At 30.3% G+C, this 17,326-nt stretch overlaps 3 protein-coding genes across 4 annotated transcripts in view; 1 reads left to right on the top strand and 2 right to left on the bottom strand.

Annotated features, from left to right (window-relative positions):
* LOC123697877 (dual 3',5'-cyclic-AMP and -GMP phosphodiesterase 11) overlaps positions 1–6,166 on the bottom strand; it is a 194,564-nt gene extending 188,398 nt beyond the window's left edge. Inside the window, exon 1 of one of the 2 annotated variants that reach the window (XM_045644442.1) lies at positions 5,899–6,166. The gene's annotated coding sequence lies outside the window, so the exon portion shown is untranslated. The remainder of the gene's footprint in view (positions 1–5,898) is intronic. The other variant, XM_045644444.1, reaches the window with a different exon arrangement.
* Positions 6,167–9,857: 3,691 nt separating this feature from the next.
* Positions 9,858–11,257, top strand: LOC123697903 (protein MIS12 homolog). Its single transcript, XM_045644474.1, has 2 exons — positions 9,858–10,709; positions 10,813–11,257. The coding sequence occupies exon 1, from the start codon at positions 10,080–10,082 to the stop codon at positions 10,698–10,700; it is 621 nt and encodes a 206-aa protein (XP_045500430.1). The 5' UTR covers positions 9,858–10,079; the 3' UTR covers positions 10,701–10,709; positions 10,813–11,257.
* A 4,915-nt stretch (positions 11,258–16,172) lies between these two features.
* The window catches only part of LOC123697868 (probable G-protein coupled receptor CG31760), a 40,078-nt gene continuing 38,924 nt past the window's right edge, over positions 16,173–17,326 (bottom strand). Inside the window, exons 16-17 of the mRNA XM_045644427.1 lie at positions 16,958–17,119; positions 16,173–16,573 (exon numbers count right to left, since the gene is read on the bottom strand). Coding sequence (XP_045500383.1) covers positions 16,544–16,573; positions 16,958–17,119 — 192 coding nt within the window. The 3' untranslated portion in view covers positions 16,173–16,543. The remainder of the gene's footprint in view (positions 16,574–16,957; positions 17,120–17,326) is intronic.

The raw sequence follows: 17,326 nt of genomic DNA, 5'->3' as shown, positions 1-17,326 counted from the left end.
CCACTGAGAATACCGTATTTATTGATTTGTCAAATTTTAAACCTCACACTTTAGCGTTATTGTAAAGCCTGATTCCCACGACATGTTTGCTTCACAAACCCAACCGCGCCACACCATACCACATGCCATGGGAATCGGCGCGCTTGTGCTTGTTTGCCGATGTTTGCCGATGCTTGTGCGCACACATGCCGTGGGAACGCGGCGACAAGCGCTTGTCGTCTGCCAATGCTTGTGAAGCAAACATGCCGTGGGAATCAGGCTTAAAACTTACGTAAAATTATGGGAGATAAATTGTACAACATGCTTTATCAAGAACATCTAATGCCATAATTTTTACGTATTTGTGTTATATTTTGACATAATTTGTGTTTATTCATGTCATTACACGTGACTACTCAGGACAAGAATGACAGAAAAAAAGCAACAAAAACATACCCAATGAATAATTTAAAACTTGATAATGTGTAGGTATACAATTCAATAGTGGACTATGGATATGGAAAGAAATTAATTCATTCATTAAATTGAAGTAAAATATAAGTTGAGAATGACATTTTATATTTAAAATTTTCTGCACTTCACTAGGCTCTACCTACTTCATTGCAGATTCAGATTCAGATTCAGACCTTGAACACAGTCAAATCCATTTTGTATTGTTCTCACAAACATTGTACTTGCAACAAAGGATAACCAAATATATAGTTTGTTTTATATACGATTCATATCTATTGTAATTCCTATAGGTATTAACATAAACCATAAATATGTATTAGAGACGAACAGACGATAATCTGCGTTTTTTTGAACGGTGACACAACACGTATCACGTATGGTGACTTGCGACATGGTGATTGAATATTATTATTCTGTTTATTCATGGTTTATTCTTTGTAGTAAAGTTGGGAAAGACATAAATTCATTAATCTACGTTTAACTTTTATACTTCCGAAAAATCGTAAGTTACTAAGAGTATTAATGTTTTAATATTGGGTACGGTATATTTTATACCATGAATTATGTCTTCATAGAAAATACTTATTATGAAGGAAAACTTTTCAAAGAATTTGAATAGAAATAAGAAAATCCCCGACCGTTTTATACAGCTAATCTTGCATACAAACATTCGGCCTTCCATACCTGAAAATACGTGAAAATATTGGACATACAAAACAAAATGAAAGTGTGTCAAGTACAGGTAACGAAAGCACGACGTAAACAATTTAATATTGGTCGCACTTTATGGCGGCAATAAGGGTGCTATTAGAAGTGTCTTATGCAACAAAACGAGTTTTATTATCAGCGCAAGTCACTCGTTTACGAGGTATTCGGGGATTTAAGGAGAGGCTCATATACTGTTTAATGAGAGATCGCTTTTAGCGAAATGGTTTGTTTTGTTTCAAGACTGCGTTTACCCTACTTACAGGTTTAAGCCCGGTTTTGAAATTGAAAAAATATTTCATTGCAAATATACATGTTATGACGTATATTCGCGTAGTGTTATCTTATTCTTTCTGAGCATGTTCTCGCCATAAACTTCTCAAACACGTTGTTTTGTAATTTAAAATAATCACGACAGCCATCAAACTGCCTTCCGTATTATGTAGATTGTACCATATTTCATACAAAGCTGTATATTGTATAAGCATATATTTACATGATTTATTTTCAATATTTATATTGAATTTATGTTTGTATAACATCTTATAATGTAAGAAACTTATTATACAAATAATATAAATGTGAAAGTATCAAGATTGTTACGCTTTCACCGCTAAACAAACGAACGTCATAAGAAGAGACTAGTTCTGTATTTTGTACCTACCTTTTCAATATTATGTAAGATTTTTTAAATATTATGTAAATATAGGTACTTATTATATCTGTATCTTATATCTGAAATAATATAAACATTCGATTTCAGAAGTCCAGAACAAATATGTAACACGAAATAGAGCAATTGAAAGTCATTAAGCTCAGTAGAGTCACAGGTAGAGTACAGTAAAATCTTAAATCTATTTTCAATAGGGCTATGATTCTTTTCAGAATTGGAGACTTTTGTATAAAATATTTTTTTGAGTAGGTATACATATATTTCAAATGATTACCTATTCTTATTGTATGATAAATAAACATATTGTATGTACTTGTATTGACTTACAATATTGCAGGAAAAGTTTTCTTTGTAGTACCTATTAATATTTTTCCATTAAGATATTAAAAGATATTAAAATATGTATATAATTGCTTATAAAATTTTATATGACTCTGAATGGCTTCATTGAACCTCGTATAATATGATATTTTTATTAACCCATAAAATACCCTATAATACATAGCATAGGGACATACATAAAATCTCATAAGTTTGTTTATGGCAATTTAAAAGTACAAGAATAACATTTAGAAATAAAACAAAATCGGTACCTAAAGTTTAAGCTACACAGAATCAATAATCGATTCCACAGGGTTTACCTCCGCGATATGCGATAAGAATATTTAAGAAGTTGAAATAGCAATTTATTTTTATCCTATCAAAAGTTCCTACTAAAACTATTTTTACTTCATGATATATTTAGTTAGTAAATTTCAAGGGAATGTATACAAAACTTACATTGTGTATTGTGTGCTTGTATTAAACAAATGAACTCATATTAAACGCATAAGGTTCATTGTAGGGAAATTATTCAAACGGGTCAACTGTCACAGATTGCATCATATTTTCGATGAAGAAAAAATATGCCAACGTAAAACTCTGTTGAATAGCGGCACTATTTTTCAGATTTATGTAGTTTGTCATAAATAATTTTTCTATGAAAATTAATGTGTCAAAATCTTTTAACTCATGAGCATTTTAACAGAACAGCTGATGTTTGTGTAAACATCTTTAAATATTGCATTATATCTTGACAATAAATTACAATTATAGTTTCAGAACAATCTCTTCCATGAAACCTATATTAATACCAATAAATTATGCTGTTTCCTTGATTTATATAATATGTTATGAGGTATAACTATAAACCGATTTGGTTTTACGATTCAGTGATCTTATCTCATGTGGTTCGATGATAAATTTTTACTCGTACTTACGTGTATGCGGGCTTATCAGCGAAATTACTTAACCGATAAAATTCGTACATAAATGACATCAGTGTAATGAATTGATATGTAGTGATTATGTGATTTAGTGTTATCATTTATTTAGAAAACCAATAAAACATATTATGAGAAAATGCAAATCATTCCAACTAATACTTCAATTAAAATGTCTTAATGTACTTAGTTGTCTTTATCGTATTTTTATGTATTTGTGTCATGTGTTTAAAGTTTCTAATATCAATTCGATGCAAATAAAGTCGCTGTATAGAAATTTACGGAGAATTATTACTTACATAAACTTAAAAAATATAGCTGTCTTGCTATGTTCATGGTACCTACCTAGAATATAAAAATTCACCAAAGCTCACAGTCAATTCAGTGTTGATCTTCTACACTTTAGTTTTTCCTGATAAATATGTCCGCTAGAAGGAATTGAATAATTTTCTCATTTATTGTTAGAACGCCATTTTTACGAATACCGTATAAATGTCGCGACCCAAAAATAAACCTTAGAGGAATTGATATTTATGTCCTGGTACCTACTCTGTTTTATTTAAAATATAGGTATTATGTTACTTCACTGTTACTGTGTGCTTTGATTTCTAGATATGTATTGTATATTGGAATTATTCATGAGTAAATTTGAGTAAAATATTATAATATTTAAGTTTTAAAAAGCATGAAATTGTCGGTTCAAGTAATTGAGTAGGTATTTTTTATCGCTTTTTAAACCTATTGTATCTTCAAAGATTTCAGTTGTACTGCTGAATAAGTATATATATGCACTTATATTGTACAAATATTTTTTTTTAGTTACCTAGTACCTACCGACCTACGTAAATGTTAAATGAATAAACTTCTGTACCTATTTAAAAAAGTGTCATTTACTTACTTTTAAACATGTATTTGTTATCTATTTCAAATTATTGATAAATTAAATTGTAATTTGTATCAGTTTAATAAATAGTAGGTATCTAGTTGCTTATGTTAGTCTCCTATTTAACTACACATCTACACATCATAGCTAAAATTGTTGCCAAATGTTACTACAGCACATCCACAGCATTTATTTGGCTAAAATCAACAAACTACACTAGCATTTGTAATAGCAAGGTTTCTTTATCTTCGAACTACGTTTTACCGTTTGCAGATTGAAGATAATGAACCGGTATTTTCTCTTTTATTCAAGTTTGTATTTTTCGTTGAAATCAAATATCAATTAAAAGATAAAAAATTTAATGCTCTATATGAAATAGAGTCGTAGTCGTCGTTCACTTTTCGAATTTAAATTCAAATCACGACATATAAAAGAAACTTTATATTTGTATGTGTCCCAAATATTTTACACATTTCGCGATAACTAATCCCACCGGTACACAAAATTTAGTCAGTTTGTAGGTTGAAAGCGTAATTAACGCAACAGTCGTTTTCCGTCCAATTCTAAACGAACAAGATTATATTATGTATTTATGTAGGTAGGTACTTAAATTTTAAATTTATTATTAGATATATACATAAGAATTTGCTGTTATTTACGATGATGCATCGTAAAAACACGAATCTCCGGGTTTTATTCTTATTATACCAAATCTTCCCTACCAATCAATCATCAAAAATAACTCTACATTAAAAAAACACTTAAGAACACATATTTTAGTAGACGAAACATTTAGTTTGAATAATTTAAGGTGTTATCCCATTAGCCAGTTCCTTATTTTACGTTGAAATAATGAATTGCTTCGATAATACATTTGCTCTATATATTTTGATTTGATTTGCATAGGTATACATATTAATATTTTCTTCATTACAGTGTGACACTATTTAGGCATATAAATCTTTCTAACGTATTAAAATATACTATACATTTGATGATCGCTCTAGATACATTCATTAAAATAGTATTTAATTAGGAAGTAGAGTTGCAACATCTGTGAATGTATTTCTTTGAATGATGATCTACACATAAAATGTAATTAATTAAAAATTAGGTGTTTTCTCTTCATAAATTATCCTCCTCTACATCGCTTATTAGATTGCAAGTAAAATGTTCGCTAATTGGTAGTTTTTAACAAAGAAATAATGTGGAAATAATGACAACGTTTGTACAAAATATCATCGTTGCCAAGCAGAATCTACTAAAATAACTTTATTGATACCATAGTTACTACATTGTCACTTTGTTTCCGAAACCGTGCAATATATTCACATGGGATCAAAACGTTCGCGAATCGATCGGTGATTCTGTCAAATGTGATAACACCCTTATACAACGACGCCAACAAAAATGATTCATTCACTTGTTGGCACCAAATATATTTGCGGATAACATGAAATGTAATGTGTTTTGTAATGTATATGCTCTGATAATTGCTTACGAAACGTGTCAACGTAATTTACTATAAAAATGTAGTCGCAGTTTTTTCGTAACTTTATCTCTACATACATATATCTCCACCTAGTCCTAAGTGGATCAAGATAGTTATTATTGCATACTAATTATCAAATCCTAGAACAAATTTTACGCACTTCTAACTATCCTTGGATTTTATCAAAAAAGAGTATACACATAAATTAAAAACTTCAAATCATTAACTTAAAAACACAATTCTCGTATCGTTAAATTGAATCATCAGCGTTTTCCTTCAATGTTGTTACTGACAAAAACTCCAAAAAACCTCTCGCCTAACAATAGGTGACAAAAAATAAACAGATGACAGGAACACTGTGATAGAGTGCGTACATAAAACAATGACTTTAATTACGAGCGAATTAACACGGAATCGGATATATATTTACCTCAGGAATGTAATTAGTCACTGCACTCACTGCACCAAGTTCACGGGTAAAAACTCACACAAAACCATAACCAAACAACGAAAACTTTGTAAACACTGCTCACACACACGCGGTCGAAACTGATATTTGCTATGCGAACAACTTGTTAACAACAAGGCCCTTTACAATTTGTTTAGTATATGCCAAACCGATTCTTATAAGAATTAATTTTATTTATGTATTCAGTAACTAAATACGATTAGGGGTACGTTGAACGATAAAGCGTCGACACACAGCGCACTCTACTTTGTTACTGACCGAGAACGAGCCGAGAGTCGAGACGCGCTTCGCGAAGTGAATTGTGGTTCACAAACGCTCTAAGCGTGTTCTGCGCCATAAACATTCTCTCTGACGCGATCGCGGGCCAGTATCGGTGTTAAAGAATACATATTTACTAAGTAAACAATCATTAATTATTCTCATGCAAATAATATAATGTTTATAAGTAATTAATAAAAAAAAAATTTTTCTTTTATCGACTCTACATTTTTCATTTAGATTTTACGAAAGTAAGATTTTTGCTCTACCTATCATTATTCTCTACCATAATCTTGATAATGCTTGCAGCTTGAAGCAATCATTCTTTAAAAATGAGCGTGTGTTTGAGCACACGTGTCAGAAGTGAAACTTCTTTCGCAAGATTCAAAGATACCAAAATCGTCGTTTTACTCCATGTCGTGATGGTATTACCATGACGTGACCTTGAAGTTTTAACACGCCTAAAGAAGTTTCACTTCAAAAATGTAGAGTTTGTACATAAGAGCTCATAGAGACCACTTTGAACAACTTTAATAAATTTTGATGTAATAAAACGATTGTTTAACCTATAAATATTCTGAAACTTATCAGACCGACCGGTATTTTGGCGTTTTCAGACTCCGCTAGCGCACAACTAGTTACCTATTTAGTAAAATATCGATCCTTTTGGGACAGTTTTATTATTCTGTTTCTAGTATATAAATAGGTAGTTAGGTATATCATGATACTTCCGTACTTAGTTATAAGAAGTTTAAAAAAAGTAGGTTAATCAATAAAATTAAAGCTAATAATTTTTTTGCGACAACGATAAGTTCGATAATCTCTATCTAGTATCTACCATTGCCTATTCATTCCGTGATCAAAGTCTGACAATTTACTCTTACTACCTAGAGGTCCTAAATAGAAAACGACAATTAAATGATTTTATATCAAAGTAAAAGGAAATAGGACTCTTTTTACTTAGACAATAAATAAGTCTGCTTCCAGATATTTCATTAATAACTTGTACTAACTCTCTACTCGTAGAAACCAGCATATCCTAGAACCAAATATTTCAAAGACAAAAATGTCATACATACAAAAGTATAATAATATATACAAACTCATGTATGTAGGCGTGAAGAAGGCTTTTAGAGAACTTTTAGAAGCAAGTAATAGGAATATAAGGGAATACGTCAATGTTTCTACATAGCTGTCTTTTCTTTGGGAAAATATGCGATGGAAAACAAAATATTTTGTTGTCGTAGCTACAATAATATATAATACTAGCTTTCCGCCCGCGGCTTCGTCCGCGTTTTCAGAGAAAACCCCGCATAGTTCCCTTTCCCGTGGGATTTCCGGGATAAAACCTATCCTCTCTCTCAAGTTGGATCGAACTGCACATGGTGTGCGAATTTTATCATAATCGGTTTAGTGGTTTAGGAGTCCATTGAGGACAAACATTGTGACACGAGATTTATCTAGACACGCGGCAGCGTGTCAAGCCGGGTTCAAGCGAAGAGAACTGGCGAGCAGCAGCCGTGTGTATATTTACACGAACCATTTCGAGCCACTTTTCACCCCCTTATAACTCGAAAACTATTTAAGTTATATAAACCAAATTTGGTACATATCAAGAGGACCTCAAGATAAACAAGAACCTTAAATTTCATAAATACAGATTAAACAGTTGCGTAGATATTAATATCCAAAAATCGCAATTTTTAAGACTGACTGACTTATAGACATATACAAAACCTAACCCACTTCCAGATGACCTAGAAAGTTCAAATTTTGTAATCAACTAGGTAATAGTGAGTATACAAAGGAAAAAATCAGAAAATACTGAATTTATTTGTATTTAATTTTTTTTTCAATGACATAAATTTTGTTTGTATGGAAAAATGGAAAAGTTTAAAAAAATAGAAAATAGTATATTCACCTTACTAGTCTTAAAAAATAGATCAAAACTAATCAGTGGCCGAAAAAAAAATTGAAATCCATCAATAAATGACTGAGATATAGATTATTGAAGTTTACATATTTTAGGACGAAACATCTGTAGATTCGAAGCGCCTCTGACATCATACTCACTCGCGCTAGTATCGCTAGGGCGGATTACTTCGATTGCATGATTTCTTTATTCAAAACTGTTATTAAACGTAAAATAAAAGAAAATTGTAATAAAAATATTGCCTTTATTGCTCATACAGTTAAAAATAATATATAATTTTACATATTCACATTTATTTATTCTTTATTTATGAGTGTTTAACTAGTTTAGTTTTAATTTCAGTGTAAATAAATAAATAAATAAATAAAATCTTTATTTGGCTTTAAACATGGTATTCAATGGTGATACAATTATATTAATAAAGCACAAACATGTTTAGCCAATACAAGCATGCAAAAATAATTACCATAAATGGTGTAAGTAATGGAAGAAGGCTTCGTCGAAGGTCGAAATGATTTAATTTGCGTAATAATAATATGAGTGAAACATCTTTAGGCGCGTTTAGAGTAAAATTTCAAGATTGCGTCATGGCAATACCGTAACGTCATGGAGTAAGGCGACGATTCTTCTACAACGATCTTTGCATCTTGGTAATAGTGTGTGTAGTTGTGTACAAATTCACGCTGGATGTTTAGAAAATCATGTAATCTTTTAAACAGAAAACGAGTTTAAAAAATTGCAGATAATGACGGGGCAATGTGCGCTGACATTCATAACATACAAGAAAATATAGAGAATAATAATAAACAAACCATACAGAGAAACCGCAAGAAAAAAAAATCGTATATAAAAAGTATTATATTTATAAAGTAAATCAAATTTGCAGAGTAATTTTCTGTACAAAAAGTAATGATATCCCACCAAAAACATAAATGTAAAAATTGGAGCCGAGTTCAATCGTTGACTTAATTTGCCAAAAAAAGAAATGAGATCTAAATGTGTGCCAAGTTCTGCAGACAGCCCAGAAATTTATTTACAAAGATGTATTAAGTTCTTAGGTTGACTGAAAACTCAATTGTTTTATTTTCCCTTAGAGAACAATGTTTTTTCTAAAATATAACTTTTTTAATTTGAATAATATAATTATTTTCACAAAGAAAACAACTAATGACCTATTGAACCCCATAATTTAATGAGGCTAGTTTTACATACTGTTTATATTTTGTGAGGTTCTAAAAACTAGCCTCATCAAATTATTTATTATATATTATTTTTTTTATATATATTTTCTGAATTAAAAAGTGCTTTCTGCCGCCCACTATCATGCCGCCTGGAGTCGCCCGAAATTATACCATTTGCCCCGATACAAGAAGTCAAAAATTGATTATAGCGCCATCTAGAATTTATATCTGAAATCATAATAAAATGGCACAAATTAAATATTTCTCAAGTGTATTGATAGATGGCGGTAAAACATAACTTCGTTCCTAATATTTTCTAAAAGGATCGCAATATACTTATGAAATTATTGTAAGATAACTATTACATACGTAGTATATTATTATTAGTCTGTGCTATTACTATAATATTTTTTATTATTTTGGAATTAAAATACTAATATTTATATAGGTATGTATATTGTATATAATTACAATATTTCTGATGGCAATAATTTAACTTGCTTAACTGTCAGTTGTCACTCAAATTTGAAATAACGAACGCGGAATGGCTGATTAAAACTTGTTTGTTGTTGTTTGCGTGGTTGTTTGGTTTCATGGGTTTCATGGTTTGCCGTTTGTCCTTGTGTGTTTTTTATGATTATTGTTTGATACTTATTAATGTGCTTGAATAGTTTAATTATCTGAATTCTTTGTAAATTGTGTGGACTAAATGTAGACTAATTCTTTGCATATTTCAAGTTACTAGTTACTGTTACGGAATATCCACAATCATGATTAACACCCCGCGTTGGACTGGAGGAACAGACGAGGAATATGAAACTCAGCATTTTGGTTTCGGAGCCCAACGTTTCAAGATCGCTGTGCGGCAGATGGTAGAACAAAAAATACAAAATGGGGTGAAATATATGGAATCGTCCATTCAAGACTCGTTGGGTTTGAACGATACGGATAGAAAAACTCTTACTCGTTCGTGTGATAAACTTATACGTTTGTATTGTGAAAGGGCAGGGTCTTCTCTCGAAGTTATTGATGAAGAAATCGAGCGTTTACTGAAAATACCACAGAATGTCCTGTTACCAGAGGACGAAGTTCGACTAAATCAAGTTTCTGAAGAGGAGTATGAAAGTCTTAAAGATGAAATCAGCAACTTAAGAAAACGAGTACACCGTGCTGCCTTAATGGAAGCCGTGTTATCTGCTGAAGATGAGGAATTGTCGTCGGTTGAAAAAGTTTGTGAGATTGCGACAAAGAATATGGAAGTACTGGATGTACTTAAGAAGAAATTAGAAAATCCTAATACTGTTAAATCAGTGCATAATGAGCTCCAGTTCCTTTGCTCGAGGGTACCATTTATGCAGAAACCTCATAAAGAAGATCTTTTTGAAGATTAATTGAGTGAGGTAATATAAATTTTTATTAAAGTACTTTTGAACAAAGTAGCCTAGGTACATCAATATAATACTATAAAATCACTCATATCTTAATTGAATGTATTTATTTCAGGCCTGAAACTACTCATCATTATATTAGCAGACTAACTTGAGCATGTTATGAAGTAATTGGATCCCAATATCTAATATGAAGTATGTTGTACTGTACAAATATTAAGTAATATTATATATTATTTTAAGGAAATAAAAAAAACAACAATAACATGTATTATTTTATTGTAAAAACACATCTTACATTATCTAACTGTTGAGAACAACAACATTTATTAATACATAAATCTTTATAACATTGACTGGTCGTCAATCACTTAACAAGAAAATATAATATCTAGAACAAATAGACTTTTATATAAATTAAAATAGTATCTAAAATGTTTATATAACTTGGCACAACAACAATCTGCAGACATTTATTATTTTAAATAAAATATGCATACTTTACTCATCTACAAACATTGTCTATCCTATTTTATCTTGACAATTACAGTTTATTTTATTATTACACTTATTAGCTTCACCTGTATGTTTGTAACCGACTTCTTTGGGCGCGATTTTGACCCACTTTAAACGGCCAGATTTCGTTCAAACTTTGTAGATTTATTGAGGACCGATGCCAATACACTAATTTGATAAAATTTTCTATTTTTTAGTTCGGTTTATAGAATAAAAAGCGTGTTTTTTAGTTTTTTTAAACTATTATTACTTATTATATTTTTTTTTTTTTTTATATTAAACTTAAATTGAAGTAATAATGAAACTTTTAGCCTTTTCTTCAAACTTTTCCTACATGGATGGTGTTGTTGAATTTTTGTACATAGTTTTCTTTTCTTGAAGTGTATAGAAATTGGTTAGTATACTAGAGACTATAGTATTATTTTATTTTGTTTGACTTCTTTGTAATTATCACAACTTAATTAGCGGCAAACTAAAATATGAAGTTCTCAATAGAAATAAGAGCACTTGAGAAATCCTTATAATTGGTTAAAAATTAAAATTAACTTTGTCACCAAAATTAAAAAAAAATGTTTATCATATTTTTGTTTGTTTTATCTCAAATATTACATAATTTAAGTTAATTGATTTTCAACTCCAAACAATATTAACTATGGTGACCTCATTTTTTTGCATGTAAGCTATAAAATTGTTATAAAATTAAATATTAATGATATATGTAGTTAGATTGATATTTTTTATGGTATTGGATCTTATAATTTTTAAATTCTTTAGTATTATAGTAAGGTCCATTCTATTTTCTTCTGATTAATTTTTTCATTGTTTAGACTTTTTTTACTTTATTGTCATATAGTTAACTAACTACCTATAAATATATTTTTTATATTTTATATGTATCAAATTCAAATAAACTGTAATTGTCAATATTGTAGAATCTATTACTATCTAGTTCTAGCTATATCACATTTATGACTTAGATTAGGTACTTTGAAAAAGTAACATTCACAAAAATAATGAGTTTCACTGCACCTAAATTTACACTTTACAGACATCTAAACAACAACATAATAGGTATTATAGAAGCTTAATATCTTATACCTACTTGAAATGGAATGGACTAAATTCTAGAAATATTTTAAAGGATTTAAATTGTATTAATCTCAACAAATAAAGAAACTGGTAAATCGATAGTCTTACAATTATTTTATACGTCTTTGGTAACTCTGTAAATTGACAATATCTGGAACTTTACCTAAAAATTAATATACTTACTCCAAAGTAAAATATATATCAGAATAGCCATTAGGTTAAATTTAAAAAGAATAAGTTGCCATTTTTGTGGGTACCTAAGACTAATTAAAAGTTATAATAGAATCATTTAAATATGAAAATTAATAAATATCAATGAAATTATTAAAATTACATTTTCATTATGTACAATTCTTTAGAATTTATGCTTTCTTCATATTATGTACACATTTTTAGCCTTAATTCCTTCTAGAATTAAAATACAATTACATAATATAAATTCATTAAGTTTCAACAAGAACATAACCATATTATATATTTTGTATACTATAATATATTAACTTTGCAATTATTGTCTATGACAAATACACATTGACATATGGTTGATGTTTATTATTATTATTTTGTATTAATCAACCAATACAAACATATCTTGGATAAACATAAGCTAGCTGCAGAGTGCATAATATAATATACATTTTATTATATTATGAGAATGGCTACTGCTAGACCAAAACTATAAGTTTTAGAAATAATAATTATTCCTAAGTGCTTACCAACTAACAAGTAATGAATACATCAACAAAGTTGCAAGCACATGAAGTAAATAAATCAAAATATTATAATTATTTAAAGCTATACCCTATAGCTAGCTTATGATAAACTATAAAATTAAATATTAATTAAATGAAATTATAAATTTAAAAATATAATTATGTATATAGCAAAGTACATTTAGGTAGTTAACTTTCAATAACCACAGGTGTAAACCATATAAAATAATATTATAATTCTTTAAAATTGAGCAGTAGGTTTTAAAATATTCACAATGACTAAAGACTCGCATGATATGCTATTTCGCAAAATATCCTTTTGTAAAGGCTTAAACAATATAGATTAATCATAGAAGTTGTTTATACACAGTAAATACACAAATAGCTGTTTTTACACTACATCTATACACTTATGTTCTATAAAAGAGACCTTCAAGAAAAGGTCGTGTTCCATCGTTACAATATTGCATTCACTGAAAAGTGCTTCATATTGGTTGAGATGGTTGTTAAATCATCTCAATAGATGGCGCGCGGTGTGTCCCTTAAGACACATAAAACTGAAAGGATAGAATAAATTCGATTGCTCAGGCGGGTCACGAGTGGCTGAGTTGGTTAGGCATCCGCCCCGGAATGGCGCGAAGGATGCGGGTTCGAGTCCCGCCTCGTGATCGAATTTTTTCTATTCTTTATAAATTTATATTTATAAAGCATTTGAATGCCATAAAAACCAAAAAAATATAAATTCACTTATGTTCTACTTATTATTTTATGCTAATATGTAATTATAACAGTGTATTATATAATCAAATAAAAATATATTTTACAAATCAAAAAATGCATTGAATTCAATAAAATACAGTTTTTGACTACTTACTTATTTAAAAATAGTTATGTTCCTGTACTTACCTATATAATGCTTGCATAATATACATAACTACCTACGAATTAAATAAAAATAAACATATGAAGGTAGGTAACTGCAATCAAAAACATTAAAAGTAAAATACCTAAACAGTTTCCAAATTGGACAGTAACTATGCACTTTACAATTTTCAATCACAAATAAAGATATCCTATTACTGTGTACCTAATTCGTAAAACACGTGAATCTTAAATTTTAAATGCATAAAAACAGGTGAATAAATATATAATATAAAAATCATCTAAAATTATTAATTTTTCAACAAGTTATGTACAAGGTTTATATATGAAAAACATTATTACAATATATAAATAATAAATAATAATATACCTACATTTTACTCGTACAAGATAAAATTTGCTCTTTGGTATATCATAAAAATATACATTCTGACGGGCAGTATGATTAGAGAATACAATCCCGAGCATGTTTTTCAATCCCGGGATTACGGGATTTTTGATGAGTAATCCCGGGATCCCGGGATCAGCCTTATGTGGAAATTGGGTTCTAATTAAAAAAAATTGAAGTAAACTTCAATTTTTTTTTCTCAAAAGATGTTTTTAACCTTCGGCATACAAGGTGGGGTTATTTTAACCCCAACACTTTTAAATTGCGTTGATTTTATATTAAAATGCAACCAAATAACTTAATTTTCACAGTAGCTGAAGTTTAAATATTACCGCGTCGAATCACAGCGTTGAATCAATACTACGCGCGCCAGGGTCGTGTGAGCACGTGCTCAAAGTGGGTCCCGGGCGTTTTTTACCCCACGTTGTATGGGACGTTGTCAAAAAAGTATGTACCTACTTCTGTGTTTTTTTGTTATTTACTGCTACAATTAGTGTTTTATTTATACTTTTTTATTTTTATTGTAGGTATAGATAGTCAATATGAATAATAATATGCAGGATGATCGTATTGCGGCGGCCTTATTGGAAGAAAATAAAACTTCGTCGGACGACGAAAACTTTGGGCCAAGAAGTACCAGGACCACCGCAAAAGCAACCAAGAAGGTCTCAGCGATGTTCTTTCTGTCCAAGACACAATAACACAAAGATAGGAAGACTCTGAACGGATGTTTCAAATGTAACGCCGCCATATGTAAGGAACATATGCGAATTTGATGTGTCAAAATTGTACTATTTTAGATAACGAATAATTTCGCTCAAATAGTCATAAAGAGCCAATTATTGTTATTTTTTTATAAAGCCTTATTGTCTTATTTTATATAAGAAGTAAAATAATTAAGTTAAAAAAGAATAAATATTTTTGTTGATTTTTTATTTCGATTTAATAACATTTTGTTGAATGCACGGAAAGGTTACGTGATTTTTAAGTTTTTTTTAATAATAAATGTTTAATTTGATACTTTTTGTTTTTTATTCATTAGCTTATTAATGTACGTAACAAAAAAACCCATTCAAACTTATTGCACATGATGCACACATAAAGTAGAGACAATCTCTAATGGGGTTAGTTTAACCCCACGTTGTATAGGTGAGGAGTTTTTTTCACCTTGTATGCCGAAGGTTAATATTGTCAGTTGCAATAATACTAAAATAAAAAATATACAAATCAAAAGCTCTATTTAGAATTTCTGATTTAGAATTTTAGAAATATTAAAGCATCCAATACTATCGTTCAGGAAATTCCTGAAGGGGAATTATCTTATTGAAAAAAAATGTGTGTGTGTATTAGTGTACACACGTAAGAAGTGAAACTTCTTTATGACCTTATTTTTCGAAAAATAATTTACTATATGCAACTTTACAGAAATACGTCGAATCACGCGTGGTAGGGATAAGAAAAAGATGGCGCGTAACGGAAAAATGTCACGCGTAACGAAAAAATGTTACACTAAATTTTTTTCCAACGCCGATAAAGAAGTTTCACTTCAAAAATTCCGAGTGGGAAAGTCCCTTCTAAGGTCTGCTATTATTAGGGCCGTACCAGTATAGTCCGTATCCGTATCGTACCTTAGGTTAATTTTATGCTAAGGTATAATCTAGCCTATAGGTCATAGTTAAGGCTCAACGGATCGTAGAATGCAAAATAGAATAGCTGTTTATATAAATCCCGAAAATACCGGGATTAGTCAAGTGCAGTCCCTGGATTTTCGGGATCAGAAAAGGGTCGGGATCCCGGGATCCCGGGAATCAGGATCCCGGGATTGTATTCTCTAAGTATGATTAAATATTTAACTCCCTTAAAACAACATAATATTATAATAATTATAATAATTAATATTACCTATGTTTAAACATTCACAAGTAATTTAAAACGTAAACCGAATTGTAGGTACAACACAAACGCGTCATGACAATAGTTGGTATTATAAAAAGAAATTCACGTTTCAAAATTCTAAGTGCGAAAAAAACATCACAAGCAATAAAATTCACAATTTATTTTGTACAGATTCAAACAAACATAAGTCAACAGTCAAAATGTCTCTATACGACTACAGGTAACAATAATGGACCTGCGTTTACTATCTATGAATAAAGCTGGTGCTACACGAACGCGGGTGGTCTCGTGTCTATGGCGGTGAGCACGCGGCGCGCGGCCGGCCCGGGCCACGACCAGCCGCACTCGCTGAACGCCACCAGTCACACTGGCCCTGACCATTCTGTGCTCTCCTGTTCAATGCCGCTAGTCATTGGTTAAAGTGTTGGTGGTATATTGTGCTATTGTGATTAATCAGTGTAGTTTGGCTTCTGATTTACGCAGAGGACAAAATTCATCGTTAGATCATTCATTAGATTTAAATGAAGTTTTTTCGGTGCGTTGTGGAAAGGTTTGGATTTGTTTGTTTAAAATTAATATGGTCATGCAGCAGATTACGTAGGTAGACCATTTTCAACCACAATCATAAGCACTTTTAAAATTTCATGTATCCCACAATAATTATTCTAACTTTGCCTACCTATTCCAATAATTATTAACTTACTATGATTTTCCTAAGTACACGTTTATCTACAGGACATCTACTCTACAAGGTGGGTTATTTATATTATTCTTACTTGTGAAATATTAACTGTCTTGGAATGCATTGGACTTTGCGGAACATTAGTAGCGTTAGCGCTAAAGTATCCGCCGGGTTTTGGACGAAGGTGTCGATTGTGCATTTCCATTTGCACTATCTTCATAAACTCGATCTGAGCTGCCAGTTTTTGGACCTCTTCCTGTAATTGCAAAGAATAATAACTATAGTAACTTGGTATTGGTAAAATATGATTTAAATCTTATTTTTATTGACTATCCAAATTGCTCAGAATTTCATCGGTCAACTCAAATTGCTCAGAAATTATAATTTTGCGCAATAAAAATCACTGGAAGCTGCTCCGTAGATAACCACTTAAATTGTAGATATAGGTTGCTCTAAATCAATT

Source organism: Colias croceus, chromosome 15 (genome assembly GCF_905220415.1).
Source record: "Colias croceus chromosome 15, ilColCroc2.1".
Lineage (NCBI taxonomy): Eukaryota > Metazoa > Arthropoda > Insecta > Lepidoptera > Pieridae > Colias > Colias croceus.
This window is presented reverse-complemented; position numbering and strand designations above follow the sequence as displayed.